General features: G+C 37.4%; 1 protein-coding gene across 4 annotated transcripts in view; it reads right to left on the reverse strand.

Moving 5' to 3' along the window:
- PHKB (phosphorylase kinase regulatory subunit beta) overlaps positions 1 to 27,755 on the reverse strand; it is a 237,259-nt gene that overhangs the window by 172,638 nt on the left and 36,866 nt on the right. For all 4 annotated transcript variants that reach the window (XM_050773864.1, XM_050773863.1, XM_050773865.1 and 1 more), the window contains 4 exons: positions 26,855 to 26,993; positions 23,470 to 23,569; positions 14,833 to 14,940; positions 11,022 to 11,102 (listed from right to left, as the gene is read on the reverse strand). In XM_050773864.1, the coding sequence (XP_050629821.1) occupies positions 11,022 to 11,102; positions 14,833 to 14,940; positions 23,470 to 23,569; positions 26,855 to 26,993 (428 nt within the window). The remainder of the gene's footprint in view (positions 1 to 11,021; positions 11,103 to 14,832; positions 14,941 to 23,469; positions 23,570 to 26,854; positions 26,994 to 27,755) is intronic.

Genomic DNA, 27,755 nt, shown 5'->3' on the forward strand with positions numbered 1-27,755 from the left:
AAATGACATGGGCTTTCAATGTAAAACATATTCCAGATTTTGAAGATTCAGCAAAAAACAATGTGCACTATTTCCTTGACAATCTTTTATACTTATTACATGTTTAAACATTATTATACAGCATTAAATAAAATGTTATTAAAAACAATTTCGGCCAGGCACGGTGGCTCACGCCTGTAATCCCAGCACTTTGGGAGGCCGAGGTGGGTGGATCATGAGCTGAGGAGATTGAGACCATCCTGGCTAACACGGTAAAACCCCGTCTCTACTAAAAATACAAAAAACTAGCTGGGCCTGGTGGTGGGCGCCTGTAGTCCCAGCTACTCGGGAGGCTGAGGCAGGAGAATGGCATGAACCCGGGAGGTGGAGCTTGCAGTGAGCCGAGATCTTGCAACTGCACGCCAGCCTGGGTGACAGAGTGAGGCTCCGTCTCAAAACAAATAATAATAATAATTTCATCTTCTCTTGGGCCAGGTGTGGTGGCTCATGCGTGTAATCCCAGTACTTTGGGAGGCTAAGGTAGGCAGATGGCTTGAGCTCAGGAGTTCAACAAGCCTGGGCAACATAGTGAAACCCCATCTCTACCAAAAAAAAACATATTAGCCAACCCTGGTAGCACGCACTTGTACTGCCAGCTACTTGGGAGGCTGAGGCATGAGAAGCGACTTGAGCCCAGGAGGCAGGGGTTGCAGTGAGCCGATATCAAGCCACTGCACTCCTACCTGGGTGACACAGCAAGACACTGTCTCAAAAAAAAAAAAAATTATAATAATGATTTCATATTTCTTTAATGTAGCTACTAGATATTACACACATAGTCCACATTATATTTCTATTGAACAGCACAACTATAAGAAGCTAGAAAAGAAATACATACTTTCCCAGCTTTCTGGTTCAACTGGAGATGGCCTTATAATAGCACAGTCCAATAAGGCATGAGCAGAGGACTGCTACAGACTTTGGATATGTCTAATAAAAATGTGACTTCTGATGAAAAGGAGCTAACACTCTTCTTTTATTAACTTTTTTGTTAGCATTTTTTAGAGCAGCCATTTTGAGGTCATAAAGAAAAGGAAAACTAACCAACTAACCAGTAAGCTATCTCCAGGCTTCTTATTAGATGAGAAAGATAAGCACCTTTTTATTTAAGCCACTGTAGTCATTCCCAACAGATATGGGATGAGTTAATCTAACATTTCATAACAAAGTATAATTTAGAAGGGCCAGGTTGAAAAATAAATTTCAGTCATTCATATGATAAGCTTTATTAAATATGTTAATTTAAACTTTATTCGGTAAGTCATGTATCCAACAAAAATTACAAAAACATTTCTACATAAATACTTGAGAGTTTAACTTTAGTTCAAAAAAATCAAAGACACTAATTCAGATATAAGTATAAATTTCACTGCCCAATTGTAAAATCAATGGAGTTACAGAAATCTCAACGTAAGAGCTGAATTCTAAGAACTTCATAAAAATACTATGCAAAAATGGGTACAAATATTCAGCAGCATGACAGCATTACTTTTACAATAGAAATATACTACAGTAAGCCTAAATGTACTAGCAAAGGCCTGGTACACAACAGGGGTTCACTAAATATTTTGAGAATAAATGAACCAGAGGCATTTGGATGTGTATTTCTCTTTTTTTTTTTTTTCTTTTCTTTTCTTTCTTTTTTTTTTTTTTTTTTTGAGACAGAGTCTCACTCTGTCACCTAGGCTGGAGTGCAGTAGCATGATCTCAGCTCACGGCAACCTCCACCTCTGAGCTTCAAGCGATTCTCCTGCCTCTGTCCCCTGAGTAGCTGGGATTACAGGCGCGCACCACCACACCTGGGTAATTTTTGTATTTTTAGTAGATACAGGGTTTCACTATGTTGGCCAGGCTGGTCTTGAACTCCTGATCTCAGATGATCCATCAGCCTCGGCCTTTCAAAGTGCTGGGATTATAGGCATGGGCCACCACGCCCAGCCTGATTGTATATTTCTGACACATGTTACAGAATGTCACGCTTGATTGTGTATTTCTGACACATGTTACAGAATGTCACGCAGCCATTAAAAGTATTGTATAATAGATGTTTAAATGTAGCAAAATGTATGCAGCATATTAAAGTTTTTTTTTTTTTTTTTTTTAAAGGGAGTTAAAAAATACATTAGGACTCCAGGGTTAATTGATTTTATAAAACGACCGAACTGCAGGATAAAAGGGTTTTCTTTGGCAGTAGGGGAAGGTACAAACGTAAAGTTACATAAACAATAATTATGAAAAAACAAATAACTAATAGAAATTCAAATCATGGAATAGCAGAGGAAAGGTCTCAGGAAATCCAATTGTTCACACAAGCAGTAAGAATACTGACAAAAATCATCAAACTTTTTCAAAACTCTGGAAATTAAACAACAGCATGCAATGATCCAAACATTAAATCAAGAAAAACGGCTGAAATCTCAGTAAGCAGAGTGAGCTTGGGGTACGTGAAATTGCCCTATTCTCAACCCTTCTCCCCAACTCTGTAGTAGGTTTATATATCAACAGCCACAAAATCATAGTACACATGAAAAACAGCAGACTAGCAAAAACAGGAAGGAGGAACAGAACAGCTTTAGAACTCCCCCAAATCACCATCTTAGTAAACTGTTACTATTTGAATGTCTGACAGCTCCTTGAACACAGGCATTCAGAGCTTTTCTTTAAATGACCTCAGAGCTCACACAGATGCAAATGGCCTTTTATCTAGGCATATAAAGGAAATAATCAGTTGCAACCATTTAACACTGCAGCCGCCTAAAACAAATTTTCTTAAAACTGGGGGATGAAGTGTTCACAGGGGCCACTGAAAATCTCCAACATATTCCTGGAAAGTCAGAAAGCTACGCACACACATAGGCGTGGGCCTGTAGTAAGTAAAGACCTGAGATAATACTCTCACACCTCCGGCTGAACTGGATGCTCTACAAAAGCGGGAAGTGAAAGCTCAAGTAGAATTGGGCACTTCCTATGAGAGCTTTCAAGTTATGCCTAACACACACAGTGAGAACCTCTGCAAAGGCTAGGAGACCGATTGGTTCAAAGCATTTAAGTAAATTTCTGTTCAATCATTAACTGACCAGTAAGCTAACTCAGCAAAGATATCAATGGCCACCTATGACAAAAGAATACATAATTCACAGAAAATTTTCAGGAAAGATGCTCAACAAACAGGCAACTCCACAAATATAAACATAAACACCACCACACTTTGAAGTAGGGAGACCTGATTTCCAGAGTTAATATCTTATTCTAAATGTCCAGTTTTAACAAAGAAAGATGAGATGTGCAAAGAAACAAGAAATTGTGGTCTATATACCTGAAAAATGAAATTAATAGACACTGTTCCTGATAAAGCCCAAACACTGGACTTACTAGACAAAGACTAAATCAACTCTTCTCAATATGCTCAAAGGGCTGAAGGAAATCATGTACAAAGAACAAAGGAACCCCTGAGAAAGATGTCACACCAAATAGACAAGATCAATAGAGATAGAAATTACTAAAAAAAAAAAAAAAAAAATTCTGAGTTGAAAAGGGCAATAATGTGAATAACCATGTTCAATAATGTACAGACATCATACCAAGTATGTTTTCCAACCATCACGGAATGAAATTATACATTAGTAACAGAAAGAAATTTGAAAAATTCACAAATATGTGAAAATTAAAACACTGTACTACTAAATAAACAATGGGTCAAAGAAAAACTCACAAGAGAAATCAAAAAACACACTGAGATGAATTAATAAAAAAAACCCACAGAATATCAAAACTAATGGGATGCAGATAAGTGTAGATGGAAATTTATAATTGAAAAGGCCTCTATTTTAAAAAGAAGAATGATCTCAAGTCAATAATTTAATCTTTCAGCACAAGAAACTAGAAAAAATAAGAGAAAAATGAACCTAAACCAATCAGAAGGAAAAAAATAATAAATACTAAAATAAATAAATAAATAAAATGGAGAAGAGAAAAATAATTCTAAAAATAAATAAAACCAAAAGTTGATTTTTTGAAAAGGCTAACACAAATCAATAAACTTTAGCTAGGCTGACCAAGAAAAAAAGGGGTAAGACTCAAACTATTAAAGGAAGGATGAAATAAGGGACATTAACATCAATCTTAGAGAAATAAAGAGGATTGAAATAGGATACTATGAATTAATATGTGCCAACAAATTAGATAAATTAGATAATCTAGATTAAATAGACAAATTCCTGGAGAAACACAAACTACTAAAACTGACTGAAGAAGAAATAGAAAATCTGAAGAGAAATAGTAATCAAACATATTTCTGTAAAGAAAATCCCAGACCCAGCAAGCTTTACTGATAAAATCTACCAAACATTTAAAGAATGAATACCAATACTTCAAAAAATAGAAGAGAAAACATTTCCTAACCCATCCTAGGAGCCCATTATTGGCCCTGGTACCAACACCAGACAAAGGTATCTCATCCACATATATAAACCAACAAAACACAGAATGGATATATACCAATATCCATTATGACCATTAATGTAAAAATACTCAACAAAGTATCAGCAAATGAATGCAGTGACATTTAAAATGGATTATACATCATGACCAAACAGGATTTATTCCAGATATTTTAGGTAGGTTCGAAATAAGAAAATCAATCAATGAAGTAGTACGTATCAATTAAATAAAAAACAAAAATCACATAAGCATCTCAACAGATATAGAAAAAATATTAAAAATCTAACAACTTTTCAGGATGAACGCACTCAAGAAATGAGGAATAGAAGCAAACTTTCTCAATCTGATGAAGGTCATCTCCAAAAAAAACCCACAGGTAACACTTTTCTTTTTTTTTCTTTTCTTTTTTTTTTTTTGAGATGTAGTTTCGCTTGTTTCCCAGGCTGGAGTGCAATGGCGCCATCTTGGCTCACCACAACCTCTGCTTCCTGGGTTCAAGCAATTCTCCTGTCTCAGCCTCTCCGGTATCTGGGATTACAGGTGTACGCCACCACGCCAGGCTAATTTTTGTATTTTTAGTAGAGATGGGGTTTCATCATATTGGTTGGGCTGGTCTTGAACTCCTGACCTCATGTGATCCACCCACCTCGGCTTCCCAAAGTGCTGGGATTACAAGGGTGAGGCACTGCACCCAGCCCACAGGTAACACTTAATGGTGAAAGATTAAAAGGTTTCGCCCTAAAATCAGGAACAAGACAAGGATGTCCACTCGCATCCCTTATCTTCAATATTGTATTTGGAGCATCTATCCAGGGAAATTAGGCAAGAAAAAGATTTAAAAGCCATCCATATTGGATATGAAGAAGTACACTATTAGTAGTGTACTTTCTATGTAGTATGAAAACCTAAAGAATTCATAAAAACGATTAAAGCTTAAACACGAGTTCAAGATTGCAGAACACAAGATCAATTTACAAAAATCAAATGAATTTCTATATAGTAGCAATGAACATTCTGATAATAAAATTAAGAAGCTCCATTTAACCTAGTATACAAAATTAAATATGCAGAAAGAATTTAAAAGAATGAAAGACTAATGTATTAAAAACTCCAAAACCATATTAAAAGAAATTTTAAAAGACCTATGACACCTAAAGCACAAGCAACAACAACAAAAACTTAGACAAATGGGACTTAATCAAAATTAATAAAAAACTTTGAGCTTCAAAGGATATTATCAAGAAAATGAAAACACAACCCATTCTCTGTTTTCCCCCACAATAATATGGACTGCATGATGTTACAGACTAATCTCTTTTTTCATTTTTTATATTCTCACTATTTAGCCCATTATGGAAACTCAATAAATGTTTTTCAGATAGTTGTATAATCCATGCAAGGATACATGAACAAATACAAACAACTATACGTGAACAAACCTGCAAGCCTTAGGTCTCTTTGGCTGCCTTCGAAGCTTGAATATGATGTTGCCACATGACATATATGTCACTCATATCTGTACAGGTTAAACAGAGATCTAACACTTTCAGTGTAGAAAATGAACTCTTGAGTCAGACTACTTGGTTTAAATCCCAGCCCTGCCATGTACTACATGTGTGACCTGGAATAAGCCACTTAGTGGCTCTCTGCATTATTTTGGTCATTTGTAAAATGAAGATAGTAACTGTACCTACCTGACAGAGTTGCTATAAGGATTAAATAAGTTTTTATATATACAAAGCACTTTGAACAGTGACAGCACATAAGTTCTATATAATGTTAAGTCATTATTACTATTGCTACATATAATTTTAGAAACAAGGACAGTGTTATATTTCTATTTTTAGAGGAAAAACCATCCATAAATAGTTTTGAGCAACTTACTTATTTCCCTGTAAATTGATGACAAGCAGGAGCTAAGAATACCTTATAATGCCTCTAAGATTACTTATAGAAAAGATTTATTTGTTCCAACTTTTGAGATAGAAACCCCTCAAGTTCAGCCTGATAACCACCTCATAGCAAAAGGTAGAATCTAGGACACAAAGTTTCCATACAATAAATAAAAGCCAGAAAAAAATTTTAACATTTTAAAGAGAAAACATGTACACAACAACTTAGTAAATAGTAATAGAAAATAATAGAATAAAATATCTATCTTTAAAATAAAAGTCTTAGTATACAAGGAAAAAAAAATCCCACCTTAAAAAATCTCTCTAACAAAGTTGAACTAAAAACTACTGCTAAAAACAGGAGGCTGGCTCCCGATCATACATAACTCCTAGTATCTAAGCCCTTGTGAAAACCCTGACTACACTGAGTAACACTGACTTGTGTAATAAATAGGATACTGAATAAATGTAACTTCTGAGGCTAGGTCATAAAAAGCACTGTATTTTTTATCTTGGATCACTTGCTCTGGAGGAAGCCACCTGCTATGTCGTGAAGACATTCAAAGCAGCTCAGTTGAAGAGGCCTCTTGCTAATAACAGCTGGGGAGAAACTGAGACTTCCTGCCAACAGCCATATGAGTGGGCCATCTCAGAAGTGCGTCTTCCAGCCTCAGTAAACCCTTCAGATGAGTGCAGAGCCAGCTGACATCTTAATGCAGCTTCATAAGAGACCCTAAGTCAGCACCACCCAACTTAGCTGCTCCCATATTCCTGACTTATGGGCTGTGAAATAATAAATGTTTAATCTTTTAAGCCACTAAGTTCTGAGGTAGTTTGTTACATAGCAAAAGATGATTAATACAGTAAGAGAGAAATTCCATGTGTCAATCCAATCTGAAACATGACATACTTGAAAAGAGCTGCTAGGTCATACGGTAGAAAACATCTTTGCAAAAAAAAGTAAATGACACATGAGTTCATAAAGGGGACTTCCACAGGTCTTATGTTGAACAAGCACCTACAGTTTTGTGCACAATTTTTATTATAAGGCTTGCAACCTAAATGTGCTCTTAATAACTTCCGTAAGAGACATAAAAAAGTATCTCAAACACAAAACAAAATTTCATTGTTATACAAATTTGAGGGGGTACTTTGACTTTAAATGAAGTAAGTTTCTCTGGACCCACTTGTAAACGATTTCTTTCTTATCTCTATGAATCTACTTTTAGAATATTTATTAATGGAGAATGTCACGAAATGAGACATGGAACACCATGTAGCAGTTCATTACTTTGCCTCCCTCCAAGAGATGTAAATAAGTTATCTCTATTAGAAGGACTGACTTAGGTAAATTTATATTTAGGTCTAAGTTTAACATATATGATGAGTTTCTCTCTAGATATAGAAAGCAAACAGCAGTACAAGGGCAGAACTACGTAACTTTGTCATTTCAAAGTTTTTATTTTTAATAAAAAATGAGTATGACCAATGTACACAGCAAGCCTTTTATAGACACTAGGAAATACTATACCAAGGAAACATGGTACACCTGTGTGGGCAACGAAAGATGTTAGAAAATTTAGCATACACTACTGCGTCCGCCCTTAGGAAATACATTCTCCAGCAAAGTTCATCACCACAAACATGGTCACTCAGTAGGTTCACTGCCCCTTTGTAAGGGTGCACATGACCCTTAAGACCATGGCCCTCTCCCAAAGGAACTACAGTATAGATACAAAGTTTATAAAAACAACAGAACCAGTAAAGATATGATGACCTGCAAAAGAAAGGCTTATCAAAAACCCCAAAGTCCACACAATGCAGTACCATATTCTATTACATATGTATGTATGTATGTGTATGTGTGTGTGTATGTGTGTGTGCACGCATATGTTTATCTCCAAACTCTGAATTCTTCAATCCTAAGAAAAATAAGCATTATGGCAAATTTTACATTTTATAGTAAATAGAGAAGAAAATAAATGATAACCCCACTGACATCCTGGGTCCTTAGATTGCCTTAAAATGTAAATGTAACTAGGAACTGAAGATGTGATAGGGTTAAGAACTAGCCAAACCAGAGCCTAAGATACAGTTAAAAAAGAAAAGGCTTCCAAGTCATACCACTTTTCAAAGAATTAAATCATCTGAGATCTTTAGATAAAAAGAATTTCATCAACTGATTCTATGCAGGTCCATTTACTGCCTCTCCATATGATCCAACACATTATATAGAATCTCAAGGAAAAAGATGGTGAGCAGAAATGACATGTTTTATTACTCTAGGATTTTTAAGTGTATATATTGAAGGCTATTGATAATTAGCTACATAAAAACTTCACATATAATAAATAAAAACCATAAGGCCAAGAAAAACCACAAATAAGAAATTTTTTAAAAAAGAGTTTAAGAAGGAAAGTAAATATCTAAAAATTTTAAAGCTTACATAAGCTATATAAAACCAAATGGAATGGCTAAAGCAATATAATATTCATGAAAAATGGCAGTTGACAAATAAAAATATAAAATGAATTATGACATATACTGAGAAAGCAAAAAGTAAAATTTTTACAATTAAAAATAAATTACTGAACAAGGCCAGGTGCGGTGGCTCCCAGATGTAATCCCAGCACTTTAGGAGACTGAGGTGGGCTGATTGCTTGAGCCCAGGAGTTCGAGACCAACCTGGGCAACATGGTAAAACCCATCTCTACAAAAAATACAACAGAAATTGGCTGGGCACGGTGGTGTGCATCTGCAGTCCCAGCTACTGAGGAGGCTGAGGTGGGAGAATCACCTGAGCCCAGGAAGTTGAGGCTGCAATGAGCTGAGACGGTGTTATTGCACTCCAGCCTGGGCAGACAGAGTGATACACTGTCTCAAAAAAAAAAAAAAAAAATTACTGAACAAAACGAAGCCACTGCTAACTAAGGCAATTTCAACACTACCATTTTGCCTCCAGTAACATTAGTGGGAAAGCAATTGCAAGCAATATTAGTTGCCACTAATTGTAAATAGTTATCATAAGATGTTCCACAGGGATTTAGGATATTTCTCTCAGTACTTTGGAGATGTTATGGGTAGAAAAAAATGAGAAGCTAAGTGGGCTGGTTCTGGAAGGCCTCCTGTCCTCAGTCAGAGTCATGCCTCTTTTATTTGTTTTATATTTCAGCATGCTCTTTAAGATTGGTCTAAAACAGGAGTTTCCCAGCTCCTCTCCCTTATTTGTTTTATATTTTAGCATGCTCCTTAAAATTGGACTAAAACAGGAGTTTCCTAGCTCCTCCCCGACCCCAAATGCTTGAATAATCCCACTTTACAATATTATAAACACTAACAACTATTTGGATTAAATGAAACCATAGAATTCTTTGACAAATCAAATAGAAGAAACACCATACTGGGTATTATTACTTTCTTACTACCATAATTTCTTCTTCATTATTTATCTTCACTTCTAAATAGAATTTATTTACTGTATGAGACTATAAACTCATACACTGTAAGTGTGTATGAGAATATAAACTACTAGAGGGCAGGGCTACATGCACCTATTTTGTAGCAAGCACCCTCAGCACGGTCCAATGACAATTTTGGTGTTGAGTGTCTGATGTAACTGTTCTCCCTTGCATGAATCACAGGAGAGGAATAGTAACAAGCATATATAGTACATCTACTCTTTCACAGAGTTCTCACTGCATGTACCAAGTAATAAAAGCTTTTTTGCTCCCACTGTGGCACATTTCAAAGTATATCAGCACATGTGCCTATGTGTTTGTTCAAGCATTAATGCCTGTGAAAGAAATGCTTCTCATCTTTGGGATATGAATTCTTTACAATTTTCCCAATAAGAATAAGAATATGGTATTTGTCTTTTGAAAAACATGAAGAACCCTACTGAGGTCCTACAAATAAAAATAATGTAAGAGGATAAAAGTTTCTTTTTACTTTTGAAAGGGTAAGCTACAAAATGCAACTATGTAAAAATAAAAAAAAGGAGACCAGGTGCAGTGGCTCACATGCCTGTAATCCCAGCACTTTGGGAGGCCGAGGTGGTCGGATCATGAGGCCAGGAGATCAAGACTGTCTTGGCCAACATGGTGAAACCCCGTCTCTACTAAAATACAAAAAATAAGTTGGGCGTGGTGGCGCATGCCTGTAATCCCAGCTACTTTGGAGGCTGAGGCAGGGGAATCGCTTGAACCTGGGAGGCAGAGGTTGCGGCAAGCTGAGATTGTGCCACTGAACTCCAGCCCGGTAACAGAGCAAGACTCCATCTCAAAAAAACAAAACAAAACAAAACAAAAAGACAATAATTGAGGAAATCTGCAAATGCGATTTTGCTTTCATTGTTACTAAAATTTTGTAAAAGTTACATGATTTTATTTTAGATCACCTGAAATAAGAGTCTTCATGGCAGTGAAGTTTTACAACCTGTTACACATTGTGTTCATTTTAAAAGTGCAATGCATTGAAGATATAAAGACTTTTTCATTCAATAACCAACATCTATATCTGATTATATAAATGTAATAGGAATACATTTTTTGTAAACTACAAATAGCTGTGAAAACTAAAAAAAAAAAAAAAAAAAAAGATAGATATTTTCAGAGGTGAAATTTAGTAGTAGAAAATTTGGGGAAATGATACCTCATCAGTGTTGTAGATAATCTGGAGTCCTGAGGAAATCATTTCCACAAGGTAAAGGAGATAGAGTGACACTGCATTTATCTGCAACAAACAGAAACATTAAAAGGTTAAAGGAAACAACCAAAACAAGTTCTAAAATTAATTAATTAAGGCTAAAATTACAAGTCATTTGCTCTAATAGTGTCATAAAACTATTTCCTTTCCTACTGTGAAAGAAAGGTATTGTGAATTTAGTTCATAATAAAATCCCAGCTTTGTATGCAAAATTCTAAATTCTCAAATTCATTGTAATGGAAAACACTGATTATGGAAACAGCTTCAAATAAAACTGTTAACAATTGTTTCTACATCATTTGTTTTCTTTACATGGCAAAAAGAACTTTGAAAAAATAGGAATATATCATTTGCTTTTCAAGATTTATTTTCAAGCTTTGGGTCTAAAGTACTTCTACTTTGCCCCACAGGCAGTATGAAATGCCAATCCACCTCCAATATATGGAAATGAGAAAAGTTATTTGGTAAGCAAGACATGATGATGAGGCCAGTACCCCATAAACAATAGGCGGTGCATCTTGAAAACAGTCTTATATTCAGTGAATACAGAATTTCTGTAAACCACTGCAGGAACATATTAATGTTAATGGTATAACATAATTTAAAACATGTTTATGAATGAATTAGTTTTATGAACAAAGGAGGTATTATTTTAGTGTATTAAAAATAGATATTTTATGATCTAAACAAAAAAATACTAATATCTACTTTAACAAAAAAGGATACTCACAGAATCCTGAATGGGATGTGTGAGTTGTCTCAGGTAAAGAAGCAGGAAATATAAGTCCCACAACAGGCACAACCCTTGGTTGGTTCATTTTAGCTGTCAACTTGACTGGATAAAGGGATACCTAGACAGCTGGCAAAGCATTGTTTCTGGGTGCATCTATGAGGATGTTTCTGGAGGAAGCAGGCATGTGAGTTGGCCGGCTGAGTGGGGATGATTTGCCCTCAAGGTAGGCAGGCACCACCGAAATGACTGGGGGCCACCCAGATGGAATAAAAAGGCAGAGGAAAGGTGAATTCTTGCTCTCATATGCCCTTCTTCTCCTTCCTTTGAACATCAGAACTCCACGTTAACCAGGTTCCATCAGTGGCCCCCTGGGCTTTCGGGCCTTCATCCTCCAACGGAGAGTTACACCACTGGCTTGTATGGTTCTGAGGCTTTCAGATGTGGACTAAGCCACATTAGCGGCATCCTTGCTTTTGCAGCTTGCAGACAGCCTCCCGTGGGACTTCTCAGCCTCCATAATTGTGTGGGTCAATTCTTCTAACCTCTCCTTCTCTCCCTCCCTCTCTCTCTCTGTCCCTCTCCTCTCTTCATCATTATTAGTTCTGTCCCCCTGAAGAATCCTGACCAATACACCTTGAAAACATAATGCTAAATTTAAAAAGCCAGTCACAAAAAGATCATTTATTGTATACGAAATGCCAAAAGTAGGCAAATCCACAGGGACAGAAAGACTGACTGCTGCCTAGAGCTGGGGGGCTTTGGAGAATATAGGGAATACAAAGTTTATTTTTGCAGGTAATGGGTATAACGTTTCTTCCTGGGGTGATGACAGTGTTCTAAAATTTAAAGTGATAATGGTTGAGAAACTCTGAATATACTAAAAACCATCAAATTATATACTTTAAATAGGTGAATTACATGTTATGTGAATTATATTTCAATAAAACTGTTATTAAATAAGTAAATAAGAAAAAAAGGCAGTGAAAAACTTTCACTCAGCCAGGAAACTGTAAGCCTGAGTTAAAAACAGCAAGAAAGCAAGGTGTAATTCTATTCCCATAGAATTCTAACATAGATTATTTCCCTCTGACAGCTCGAGTGGCTATGTCTTCCATGACTCTCCTCCGGCCCAACTGAGTAATAGATGGAAAATTGGGGCAGAAAATTATTGGTGCCCTGGAGGCCTTGGGCAGAGCAGCCCAGGGCCTGGCATTGCTGGTGACCCTCTCAGGAACCAGGCTGATCCCGGGTGTCTCCTGACTTTCCGGCACTCAAGGGTCCATTGGATGTCAGGGACTTATGAAGGTCCAAGTGGGCCACACGAGAAGATGCAGTATTCTGGTTTTAGGTTTTTCAGATTTACACTAACATTTTAGTGACTCTTCTTAAAACATGGTTGTATGGTGAGAAGGGTTTCATCCCACTGCCAGGCTCCACCAGATGTTCTCTTACAGCATTGACACTAGCCTGTCAAAAATGACTTCGAAGAAATTTCATTCCTATGGGCAGCCTTTTACAGGGAACACCTCTAAGAGCTCTCTGCTCTGACTTGTGGGATGCTTCTGTGAGAAAATGTTAGTACATTGTAAGTTGCAAAGGGACTACCATATAACAGGTTGACCAAAATTTAAGGCCAACTATGTACCAAGTGCTGAGCTGAATTCGGGGATAAAAAGATAAATAACCTGCTATTTTCTGAAAACCCTACTTCTGATAGCAAACATATTTATCAAAGGAAAAGGCACATACAATCTGATTATGCTATAGTTATAAGGTTAAGGTTGAAAAACTACATATTCATACAACACTAACTCTCCAAGGAGCTATTTACAAATAAGTACAAGAGTTTCCGCTGCATAGAAATGAGAGCACCACACTTTCTGTGTTTAGAGAAGATATACTAAAGTAAGACATTTCAGATCTCTAGAGTGAGAGGGACTATAAAAAGGAGATACTCTTAATTTAGTAAGGAATATAAGAATAGTAAGTATTCTGTCCCAAAGACAGAGAACCAAATGATGAGCAGAAAATCGATTAAACATAAATAGAATATATTTGTATCCCAGAAACAACAGAATGTGCAGCTAAAAAAAAATACACAGATGTGAGAGGGGAATAAAATGAAAAAAAAAATAAAACCTCACAGTGTGTTCTAAGCATAGGTATGAAATTTAATATATTATATAAGACAAAATTTATGGACTTCAGAAATACCTTTTGGAATTACATTTCAGTGACATGTTTTTAGCTTTACTGAAGGATGATACATTAAGAAATGAACTGCTGTTAAACAAAACTGATTTGCTATTACACCACTGTCAACTGTCTTTTGTCCCCTAGTTCCTAAATGCTGAAATTCTTCTAAATTTGATAACATGTAAAAACTTTCATCACTGAAATAATTGTAGGCTTCCTTCTTTTGCACATTAATAATATTATAATTTATCCATTTACCCTTTTTGCTTGAAGACCAAGAATTTACTCGGATTTCATGTTCAATTGCCGCAATTAACTCAGCCCTGGTGGCTGCCATTTCACTTTCTTCTCCATTTCAGGGTTGATTCTGTACTTCTATTTTGAACAATTTATAAAATCTAACTTAAAAATTATTTTTAAACAGCCTCAAATCCTCTATGACAGGGCTTCCCAACCTCTGGGCCAAAGACTGCTATGGGTTCACGTCCTGTTTGGAACTAGGCTGCACAGCAGGAGGTGAGAGGCAGTGAGCAAGCATTACCGCCTGAGCTCTGCCTCCCCTCCTATCAGCAGTGGCATTAGATTCTCAGAGGAGCGCAAACACTATTGTGAGCTGCACATGCAAGGGATTCAGGTTGTGCTCTCCTTATGAGAATCTAATGCCTGATGATCTGAGATGGAACAGTTTCATCCCAAAACCATCCAGCCCTTACGCCATCCGTGGAAAAATTGTTATCCACAAAACTGGGCCCTGGTGCCAAAAAGGTTGGGGATCACTGTTCTATGCTACAGAATATAAGGAGAATAAAATTTATAATATCTTTTTACCTGAAGATGACCATATTCCTCATAGGAGAGCAACTCATCTCCTGTATGCACATTGAAAACAGAGTGAAGACATGTTGTTGGGCGTGGATCCTGCTTAAACTGCTGGACCTAGAATGAAATATAAAATTTAAACAACGTTAGTAATTCATAAACTTATCCAAGACTATAGATTATATAAGCTATTTTTCACGAAACTGTTTAATGAACAAAGCTAAGGTAGAGGACCGAACAAAGCAGAAATGTTACCTTTCTCAAGAAACAAACAATACAAAAAGTTCATAACTACTAACTTGATAAAGTTAACATGATTCTCAATTGATATTTCACATGCACAGCAACTCAGGTATCGTATGGAGCAGGTTAATGTAGTAGCAATGGCTTTTGCAATGTTTTGCATCTTACTTTGTTTTAGAGTACAATTCTGCTTTATGTTGTGAGACAGGATTTCAGTGATTGTATTCCACTGCACTGTTATTTGGAAATGCCTACATGACACTCATAATGAAAAAGGACCACAGGCCAATTCTAGTTCAGTAAGTGTTCAAACTTCAAATAAAATTTCTTTCTCTAAGGGTCGCAAATTTTATGTATGCTGCTGTTAACATGCTTTCATTTCCCCTTCCATATATATTGTACACTCATTACTAAGACATCAACTCTAAGAGAATATAGGCCACACCATTATTTATTAGCTAGACAAAAAATTTTTACCATTTTAGAATAAGTAAATACCTAAATAATCCAACAGAAAAACTCTGGGGACAAAAAATCCACCCATTTCTTTAGGGCCTGTTCAATTCAACGTGGCAAACATTTACTGACGCCAATTATGTGACAAATACTGTGCTAATTTCTGGAAGTCTGAGATAAATAGGAACAAAAAAAATGAATTGAAAGATATATAGCTTTAGGTAAATGCAATAATTCTCTTTTAAAGAGGAATATGAGAAATAAGTGATGATAATACCTAAGTCATTGCAATCTTGCCTTGTTTCAGTTCACTACGAAACTATATAGAGCCATGTTTTCTTCTCCATCTTTAAAAATTCTTCTTCTCCTTAAAACACCATCTTAAAAAATCTTCTTTTATACTTTTTGAACCCTCACCAAAATTCCTTCCTCTGGACTCCCACATCAGTGTAGTTGTCACTCAATTATTTTTCCTGTTTTGTACTTTTACTAGCTGTGTGTATCTCCCTGTGAAATGGCATAATACACATTTGGTCTACCTTCCTAGTTCTGGGCACAGGGCTCTAAGAACCCTTTGAATTTCCTGAGCAACAGGCGCAAAAAGAATGTCTTTTTTTCATATAAGTCCCTTTCAACCATACTTGAGTTTTTGCTAATGATGTGACTCTTGATAGGTCCCTAGATAGCTTCAAGATGGGAGACTGACTGCCAGAGGAACCAACCAAGTGATCAGAGGGTTGGAACTTTCAGCTCCTCGCTCCCACTCCTTACTTCAGGGGACGTGGAGAAAGGAAAAGCTGGTGATTGAGTCAATCACCAATAGCCAGTGATTTAATCAATCATGCCTACATAATGTGATTGCTATAAAAACCCTAGATGATGGTATCTGGAGGGCTTCTGGGTCAGTGAACACATCTGCATGCCAAGAGGGTAGTGCACCCCAGATACCATGCGGACAGACGCTGTTGTGCTTGGGACCTTCTGCACCTTCTACCACTTCATCTGGTGTTTGTTTTATATCCTTTAAAACAAACTGGTAACAGTAAGTAAAGTGTCTCCCAAGTTCTGTGAGCTGCTGTAACAAAGTATTGACACCGAGGAATTATTGTAGCCAAGACAGAGAGAATTGTGGGTAGCCTGGGGATCTACTACTTACAATTGGTGTCTGAAGTTGGGGGTAGTCTTGTGGAACTGAGTCTTAACCTGTAGGATCTGTTTTAACTTCAGGTCATTACCGGAAGAATTGCAACAAACCGTATACACCCAGTTGGTGTCTCAAATTCGAGAACTGCTTGGTGTGGAAAATCCATACATTTGGTGTCAGAAGTGTTGTGAGTAGAGAAACAGTATTGCTGTAGAGTCCTACTATCTTGTAAACTTCTACAAGCTATGCAGTCCAACACAGTAGCCACTAGCTACATGTGACTAATTAAATTAAATTACAATTAATTATATTAATTAAAAATTAAGCTCTTCAGTCACAATGGCCACATTTCATGAAATCAATAGCCACATGTCACTAGTGGGTACTGTATTGCTCAAGAGTAACATGGAACATTTGTATGCTCATAAAAAGTTCTATTGGGCAATATTGTTCTAGAGGGATGTTACATCTTTACTGTCTGCAAGAGCCCTACATAAACAAATACAGCCCTCCCTATGATTAAAGAACCTAATCAGCAAAATAAAAGTCTGAACCTATCAGTACATAATCAGGACCTAGAGAATGGGTACAGTTAGGGATGTAAGTTCTCTATTGATAAAGTGACAAAGTCATCTGGTGTTAATTCAGAGAAGATGACTATCCCTTCTCAATATCTGAAACTGCTTGTAGTAATCTGAACCTACACAAATAGAAACCAATGTGGTCACTCTTTTCACACTATTATCTCAAAGTCCTGATTATTCTGAACTCCTATACAAAAATAGTAAAACTGAAGCAAAACACATTTTAACCACTTGATACAGATCTAAAAGGATAAGGTTTTATCAGTTTAATAAAGTGACTCCTGCAGTTGACAAGGGGTGGTGTTTGTCATTTGTCTTCAAGACATGCAAGAACCCAGCAGGACAATTTATATTCAATCACTATGTCAGGGGAAAAGCAACTACTAAATAATTAAAGATACCCAAATGGGGGATTATATAAGTACATTTTGAGTTTTAAAGCCATTAAAAAGACAAGTAATTTAAAATTTCAGAAAAAAATAAGGTCGAAAGTATAAGCTTTGAAGATTAATGGGGCATGCTGTATGTCAATTACAAACAAAAAGTCATCTTGAAAGCAGACAAAAACAAGAGGATGCTAATTAGTATTTTATACGATTCTGGCATCTGGCAATTAAAATTAAAATAATAAATAAAGCAAAATTTTCTAGACTAAAATAAATCTAGAATTATGCCTCTTCCACTTGTATTTTGCTCAGATTTTTCCTGAAAACTTTTATCATTGTGAATAAACAGTTTATCATTTGGGAAAAGGTAACTGAGTATTTTGCCATCCATTTTTAACTTATAGCCTTAAAACATGCATTTAGAGAAAAAAAAGTCTTCTCATAAGGGAATCCTGGAAAAATAAATTTTATAAAATTTTAATGATTTCTCATTAATTAGAAACTAGCATTTCAAACAAAAAAATTTAAGTAAATAATTAGATACAGCAACATTTATAGCCTATTATAAAGCAAACGTCTGCCCTCTAAACTAATCGCAGATTGAATCAACTCTGAAAAACTCTGAATGCCTCTCTGTAAGCAGAATTATAATAGACAGTAAATAAGAGAATAGGTATCTGCATACTGAGAGGTAAAACATAGCTGACACTAACAAGCAGGCATTAAGATAAGTGTCAAGACAATAAAACCCAGAAAACAGACTGCTCTAAATTCTGTAAATAAATCAAGAAAAAGTCCACGTATTCACTCAAATTCATAATCAACTTAAAATATCTTTTAGCTAGTATTTTTAGAAAATACATCAGGAAGCGTGTTTTATGATGAGAAAACAATAGAAGTGGAGAAGGGAGACTTTCTAGGTCATGGTTTTACTTCAAAAGATAACATGAGGCTAGAGGTCAAACGGTGAATGAACACTACAAATGTGCTTTGCTTTAGTTTCAAGGGAAGACCAACAGAGAAATATTTCACATTTTAAGATACGTTTATATTCCCTCTTGCAACAGTATTGTAAAGGAAATGGCCAAGACTGGAGGAAAAGAACAGTGAGCAGCAATAAGATGTGAAGGTATGGTGAGAGGCTTTGAGCTGGGTGCATGCTTCAATCTCCCTGAGTCAGTCCCTCACACTCATATGCACCAGAATAATATACTCCTTACAATTCATATTTACATTAATGGTCTATATCATAGCTACACAGGAAAGAAATGATAATCCCTTGTAATTTACAGAATTTAAGATAGCTTAACTCGGTCAGGCATGGTGGGTCATGCCTGTAATCCTAGCACTTTCGGAGGCCGAGGTGGGAGGATTGCTTGAGCCCAGGAGTTCGAGACCAGCCTGGGCAACATATTGAGACCCTGTCTCTATTTTTAAAATTAAAAAAACAAAAACAACCTTAGGTCACACTCAAACTGTATTAGAAGAAAACATACTACAATTATGATGCTAGTTAGTAACATTGAGTAAGAAATGCCATTATAAAGTCAAAACGCCTTTGTAAAGTCAAATCTCAGCAGAAAAGCCACTAACAATTGGCTAATGGCCAGGTGCTAATGGTCTACACATCATAGCTACATAGGAAAAAAAAATGATAATCCTTCATAATTTAAGGAATTTAAAATAGCTTAAGTTGGCCTGGCATGGTGGCTCACGCCTGTAATCCTTGCACTTTGGGAGGCTCAGGTGAAAGGATTGCTAGAGCCCAGGATTTCAAAACCAGCTTGGGGAAACATGGAGAAAACTTGTCTCTACAAAAAATACAAAAATTAGCTGGGTGTGTTGGTGTACGCCTGTAGCCCCAGCTACTTGGGAGGCTGAGGTGGGAGGGTTGATTGAGCCTGGGACGTCAAGGCTGCAGTGAGCTGTGATTACACTACTGCATTCCAGCCCGGGCGACCCAGAGAGACCCTGTCTCAAAAAACCAGCCAAACAACAGTAAAAAAAAGCAACTGGCTAACCATGCCACAAGGAAAAAACCTTAATCCAAGCTTGTCCAACTCACAGACTCACAGCTTTGAATGTAGTCCAGCACAAATTCGTAAACTTTCTTAAAACATTATGAGATTTGTTTTGCAATTTTTTTTAAGCTCATCAGCTACAGTTGGTGTTAGTGTATTTTGTGTGTGGCCCAAGACAATTCTTCTCCTTCCCATGTGGCCCAGGGAAGCCAAAAGATTGGAAACCCCTGCCTTAAACTAATACATTATTAGATTTCCTTCTGATAATTCTACTTTGTCAGCTTGTTTGGCAAACCCATGAAAACCATGATTTTCACAGTGTGTCCTAGAGAGAAAAGTTGAATTAATAAAGACGTTATGCATTTATGAAATGATACAAATGAAATAAACAATAACATCTCACACTTAGGAAAAAATTAACTTTAATCACAATTATTTCAACATAACATATGACATACTAGTTTAATTCCAGTATGTCAATTTGTGACATACTACTTCATTTCAAGCATCTGAAAAACCTCTGCAATATTGATTTGTACAGTCAAATCTCAGTAGACAAATTAAAGGCTTTTCATATGTCTCTATTTACTTTTTCTCTATAACATTTTCTTGTTGCCATATTCTGGTGGCAGAATATTAATGATTTTTTTTTTTTATTTTGACTTGAATTACAGGCCTGAAGAAGAAGATTTGTTATCACTCTTTCTATTTTTTTTTTTTGAGGCGGAGTCTCACGCTGTTGCCCAGGCTGGTCTCGAACTCCTGACCTCGTGACCTGCCTGCCTCAGCCTCCCAAAGTGCTGGGATTACAGGCATAAGCCACCATGCCCAGCCTATTATTTTCTTTTTCTTTTCTTTTTCCTTTTTTTTTTTTTTGAGACAGAGTTTCCCCCCTGCTGCCCATGCTAAAAAGCAATGGAGTAATCTCAGCTCACTGCAAACTCCCCCTCCAGGGTTCAAGTGATTCTTGTGCCTCAGTCTCCTGAGCAGCTGAGGCTATGGGCACGCGCCACCAAATCTAGCAAATTTTTGTATTTTTGGTAGAGACGGAGTTTCACCATGTTGGCCAGGCTGGTCTCGAACTCCTGGCCTCAAGCGAGCCACCCGTTTCAGCCTCTCAAAGTGCTACGATTTTAAGAGTGAGCCATCGTGCCTGGCCTATTATTTTCAAGTGTAGATTAAAACAATACATTCATGTGATGAAAAAATACAAAATATTAAGTGATCAAAACTGCCTGCAAATTTCCCTGTGTGCATCTCTGCTAAAAGATAGAAGTTGGAAATGCATCTGAAACACATAGTTTAGAAGGGAGAGGGAAAACTACCAATGATAACGACACAAATATTTACTGTATGTTCACCTGATACCAGCCCTTGTGCTATGTGCTCTCTTTCATCCAAGTACTGACCAGGCCTGACCCTGCTTACTTCTGGGATCAGATGAGATAGGGCGTTCAGGGTGGTGTGGGGGCAGACACCATGTTCTCTCTATACATTATCTGCCCTTCTCCACCCCAGCCATTCTGATTTCCGTGGCCGCCCTCCTCCTGTATCAACCAAAACCTTTTCCGGGATCTGATGAGTGTGTGGGCATTGAGCACCTTAATCCGGCATTCAGTTCATCCCACTGCCAAGTATGCTTACCAGAAGTGGCCCACTAGGCACTCGCATTCCATACCCAGCTCCACGCACCAGCAAGCCGGGCTTCTTACCCATTTAAAGTATGAGAGTAGGTGGAGATCCTTCGGGTCCTAAAACCTCCAATCATTTGCTTTATGGATGAAACCACGTGGGGTGGGTTTTGGAAGACTGCCAGCCATCCCGAGGGAAACCTCAGAGGAAACTAGCTACTAGATGGTTCCATCAATCTTTCACCCATATATACCCAGGTCTAATGACCAATTGATTTACACGTCAGGACCGCTAGGGACTTCCACTAGTTTCCTCCAGCTTTGCCCTGACCAGGCACAGTTCACTATCTTTCAGATCCTAACAAGTGCCCTGGTGCTCCACCTCCGGGGCACTGCCCTGGGTGAGATGGGCCAGTGGTGCACCCTCAGGGGACCGGAGAGGCCTCAGGATCCCATCTCAGCCAGTGAGTGCGCCGGCCTTCACCTTCACTGCGCCAAGGCAGCTTTCTTGCAAAACACTGACTCGCACGTGCTTTATTTTTTAATCCTTACAAAACTTAATAAGGGTGGTATTGTTGGTATCCGTATTTAACAGATGAAAAAAACAGAGGCACATGGAAATTAAACAATTTGTCCAACATCACACAGCTGGAAACAGACTGGAAACCAGTACATTCATTTATGTTGACTGTCCCTAAAAGAGTTAATATAGTAGGCCTGAGACTGCTAACCTCAGAAAGAACTGTTTGTAAGGTTGCCCCTTGGCTGATAGGTGGATACTCGGATTATGAAAGGGTTTCCACTATTCCCTCACAAGAGTGGCTCACTATACCTAAAGTGTTTACATTAACAATGTGGTTGATACTACACACCTGGTTTCCTTCTGGATGTCTGAAACTTTGGTGAGTGCTAGACAGAGGATACCTACATGACCAACCACCAGTAAAAACCTTGGGCAATAAAAACCTCAAGCTTCTATTGAACTTCCCTGATAGACATTTTACACATGTTACAGTTAGTCACAATCCGTTACTGGGGGAATGAAGTGCATCTGTGTGACCCCACTGGGGAGGACTCCTAGGTGCTGGCATCTGGCTTCCTTCAGACTGTGTTCCTTGCACCTTCACCCTTTGCTGATTATGCTTTGTCTCCTCTCGTGTAATAAACCATACCCACAATTACGATCATCTGCTGAGTCACGTGAGTCCTCCTAGCGAAGCATCAAACCTGTGGGTGGTCTTAGGGACCCATGATGCATTGATGTATACCTATGGACACTTACTATATTAGGACCTGGGATCACGGAGATGTAGATAAGTAACGGAATAGCCGTTATATTTGTATAGAGCTTTATAGTTTTTAAAATGTTATGTATATTATTTTCTTTAATTTCCACATATTCCTCTAAAGCTGTTTTCTTTTTGTTTTTTGAGATGGAGACTTGCTCTGTCCCCAGGTTGGAGTGCATTGGCATGATCAAGGCTCACTGCAACCTCCCCTGCTCTCGGATTCAGGTGATTCTCCTGCCTCAGACTCCCAAGTAGCTGAGAAAACCAGTGCGCACCACCATGCCTGACTAATTTTTGTATTTTTAGTAGAGATGGGGTTTCACCATGTTGGCCAGGATGGTCTCGATCTCTTGACCTCGTGATCTGCCTGCTTCGGCCTCCCAAACTGCTAGGATTACAGGCAAGAGCCACCACACCCGGCCTGTAAAGCTGTTTTCTAAGCCTATAATTCCTAGTCTCTTTGTATGTAAATGAACGAAGTGTTACATTTTTAAACTAAAGTTCACTTAAGCCAGAGCAATTCACATGTCCAAAAGTAATTCTGACAAGGATATTCTTTAACTAATAAAATACTGGTTAGAATTATTGATATTGTGAGGTTCCTGAGAAACTGGGTCTTTATCAAGCAACACCAGATGCAAAACGCAAACAAATCAAAGCCTAAATAACAATTCTCAATCACCTCTTGCTTAAGGTGTTTGTTCCTTCAATCTCAGGATTTCAAACCCTGGGCTAGAATGGCAAAGGCTGTTTTAACCTATCTAGTCCGCCCTAGGATGTGGCTTTCCCTTTGAAAAGTACACATTCTTCTTCAGAAGAAGCCATTGCTATACTAGTTAAATTAATCCTTCAGAATGATAGGAGAATTCCCGTCCACACCACAGTGTTTTACCTTATCGGCCTGACGCATATAGCAGTAGAGAATTCCTCTCATGCATTTTATAGCTGAGTGCTCCAGCTCATGGGTCCTTCCCTTGTCATCATCAATGCGCCTGGGTGAGAGAGATAACTCATGAAACAAATTGGAAATGCATTTGAAAAGGAAGCAGAACTTCTGATAATTAAGTATTTAACTATCTGGCTAATCCTGTGTTCTGGTGACATCTACCAATTCTGTCACAGTGAAACTCCATTTTCCCAGCAAAAGTAGAAATGCTGCAATGAAAAAAAAAATCCTATGATGAAACTTAGGTAGATTTTTCCTTCTTTCAAGGAGGTAAGCCAACTCCTTTTAAAAATATTATATAATATTTATTTCTACAGTGATTTGGCTAAAACTTTAAAGAATATTTCCATTGGAAAAAATCCAGCAACAGATTGTTTTAAACTCACTGTTATGAAATAAAGCCAGTTTTTATTACCTATCCCTGTAGGTTATGCAATGGCCACTTGGATGTAAGTAGCAGCTACAAGTTAAGGTAGGTGCTGGCTTTCGTTGCTCTGCAGTATGTTCAATACCGTCAGGGCAGGCATTTAGTCACAGTCAAGGATGCCTTCAACTAAGCACATATCCCGGATGATACATGATGTATTTTGGCATAAAGTTTTATATTCTCTGGTTTTAATTTAAAATCAATTGAGAGTATTTTACATCTCTTGCTTTTAAAAATAAAGAACAGCTAAAATCTAACTATTAAACTAGGTTAAGATGTTACCTCTGTCCACAAGTTGCTTTTTATTATAGATCAGTAACTTTTCAAAGGTGGATGAGAGTCAACCACTACTAAAACATTAAAAGTGACTTATTCATTGTTTCACTTAATCTTAACTAAAAATAACTGATAATCATTCTCACATCATTAAAAAGTATCACTTCTCTCCTTAAAAAGTATACTATAATTACCTCCCAGTTAAATCATAGATCGCATATACCATTCACTATTGGGAAGAATGATTATTATTTTGACACAGTATGGTGAATGTCAGTAAAAAGGAAGTTATTCATCATTAGCACATCATACCTTCTTTTTCATGCTGGCACTGCACAAAAATTAGCATGAATTTGCTCTATACAGTACTTTTCCCATTGAGGTCAGACATAAGTGTTTTAATAGAGGCATATTCTACATAGACAGTGTGCCTGCAAAGTAAGAACTTTACAGTCTCTATCTGATTTAGAAGCATTCTGGGAAAAAAAAAAATCAAATTTCGAATCTACAAAACAGTTAAAAGGATGCTATAACTTAGATTCACCATCTTAACATTAGCTTGCATTCTCTATTACATTTTCTTCATTGTTTGAAAGTAAGCTACGAACATCATGACCCTTCACTCCTACACACTTCAGAAGTATCTCTAGAAAACAAGATTCACCTACATAACCATAATACCATTATTACACCTAAGAAATTTAATACTGATACTCTAAGATCTAATACATAGTCTTGGCTCAAATGTTGAAGTGTCCCAAAAATGTACTTTACAGTATTTTTTTTTTTTTTTTTGAGATGGAGTCTCGCTCTGTCGCCCAGGCTGGAGTGCAGTGGCCGGATCTCAGCTCACTGCAAGCTCCGCCTCCCGGGTTTACGCCATTCTCCTGCCTCAGCCTCCTGAGTAGCTGGGACTACAGGCGTCCGCCACCTCGGCCGGCTAGTTTTTTGTATTTTTTAGTAGAGACGGGGTTTCACCGTGTTAGCCAGGATGGTCTCGATCTCCTGACCTCGTGATCCGCCCGTCTTGGCCTCCCAAAGTGCTGGGATTACAGGCTTCAGCCACCACGCCCGGCCTACTTTACAGTATTTTTAAATGCATGATCCAATTAAGGATCATGTATTGCATTTGGCGGTTGTATTTCTTTAGTCTCTTTTAACCTAGCCATCCTCATACCTATTTCCTAGTCATCTGTAGTACTGACATTTTTAGAGCCCAGGCAAGTTGTCTTATAAATAGCCACAATTCAGCTTTGTCCAATTTTTTGTTCATATGTAGACTCGTGTTAGATAACTTGGTAAGATGTTAGCACAAGGTGTATTTCCCATTGTGTCAAACCAGGAACAGCAATTAACATCAGTCTATCTCATTACTGGCTTCACCACTTGGTGAAGGTGCTACTGATGCTCCCTGTACTCCTAAGATCAGTAGCAGTTTTACATTTAATAAAGCCATATTGTCCTTACCTAGAATATTTAAGGAAATGCTTTTAGTGATGTCAGCATTCAAGTGTGCTAAAGAAGACTACTGCATATTATCTCAGTGTTTTTCATTTTAAAATCCAACACATCAGTAATTTCAAACAGATAAATCATGTTCATGTGGAAGATACAATTTTTAAATCAGAAACATAACTATGGGTCACTTTCAGAAAATTAATATTCAGAAAGTTAATCTTACTAATCTTAATTATGGTTAAAATGTATTACCACTGACTATGTGTTAGCATCCACATTCAGTGCTTTCTACATATAATGAAATAAATAAAGGAGAAATTTTGTAATGTCAAACTATTTCTTTTTTTACTTTACACAATTTTTTCACTTACGACCAGACCTAATAACAGATACTTCGCTGAAGTGCAGTGATAAAACCGGAAACTGGGTAAGGGAAAAGAATTCTGACCCTGGCTCTATCATTAACGAGTTGCATCATTTGGAACAAATTTGTTAAGGACTCAGGGCTCTAATTTTATTACCTGCAAAATTTAGTCATCATCAGTTCTCTCCCTGATTGAAACCAATCAACACAATAAGAGTGTGCAGGTAGTTCATTCTACCAATGACTAATAATGCTGATTTAGAAACCTAGAGACAAAAAGTTTTGTTCACAAAGTCATAAAATCTTAGAACCGGTCTGATATAAGCTTTTAGAAAAATGAAATGGTTTAGGCTGGGTATGGTGGTTCACACCTGTAATCCCAGCATTTTGGGAGGCCAAGGCTGGCGGATCACTTAAGGTCAGGATTACGAGACCAGCCTGGCCAACATGGAGAAGCCCCATCTCTATCAAAAATACAAAAATTAGCCAGGCGTGGTAGTGCATGCCTGTAATCCCAGCTACTTGGAGGCTGAGGCAGGAGAATTGCTTGAACCCAGGGGGCAGAGGCTGCAGTGAGCCAAGGTCATGCCGCAGAACTGCAGTCTGGGTGACCTCATCTCAAAAAAAAAAAAAAAGAAAAGAAAAAGAAAATGAAAATGTTTAGAGACCTAAAAAGGGATGTGAGCAGCCATAGGTTGCACAGTAAGTCAGCAGCAGATCCAAAAGATGGCTGCTCAATTAGTCTTGGTCCTACAAAACCCTATTATCCATTCTCAAAGTTACTAGGAGAGCACACACCAGCTCACCTGTATGCAAGAGCCAAAGCCCAGGCCCCAGCAGCGCAGTATAGACTGTCCTGGATCTTGGCCTTCTGGTCACCACCACATGTTTTAGTGGGAAAGAGACCGGTAGTTGGACTTTGATACAGCAGCAATGTTGACTTGACTGCAATTGAGGACAAGACAAAGAATGAACTGTACAGCCAGCGACTTCCCTTGGGCTAAATGTTTTAATCTTCTTTGGTTTCCTCATCCCATTTCTGACAACTTTGTTTCTAAACTTGCTATAGTATAATACTTCTGAAGATGTGGAAACAACTTCATGTCATTCCAGCCTTAGTGGGAATCCACCCTACACAAAGAAATCTTTCCAGTTTTTAGGAAAAGACTAAGCTAATTAGGACTTAAAAAGCCTTTAGCACATCCCCGGTAATGTCAATGTGTGTTAGAAATCTTATTAGGACAACATCAGGTACAGAGGGAAAAAGAGATCAAGCAAAAGACTAAGTATAATAATTTTTAAAAATCAGGTCAATAGGCAAACTTAAAGCAAATGCACAAGAAAGAGTAGCATACATTTAGTAAATCACAAAGCCACCTCAACTGCTACAATAAACGATCAACAATGTAGGAAGGGCGAGGGGAAGATCACAGAACAGGCTGGAATCCTGTGTTTCACTGATGGCTAAATTGTGCCTGGTCTTCAGAGGAGTGTACAGGATTCATTTTACTTTATTGTACAGATTAGGAAAATGTTTAACATTTTAAAACTGAATTCCATCCATATATAACATGAACACAGCAGCAAATAAATAATTTTTTATGAACATTTTACTTAAATAAGTCTGAAATTAACATTTTATTATCTTTTATAAATGGGCTTTAAAATAGGAAAACACACACACTAAAATTACATTTACTAAAAGCT

This window comes from Macaca thibetana, chromosome 20 (genome assembly GCF_024542745.1).
Source record: "Macaca thibetana thibetana isolate TM-01 chromosome 20, ASM2454274v1, whole genome shotgun sequence".
Lineage (NCBI taxonomy): Eukaryota > Metazoa > Chordata > Mammalia > Primates > Cercopithecidae > Macaca > Macaca thibetana.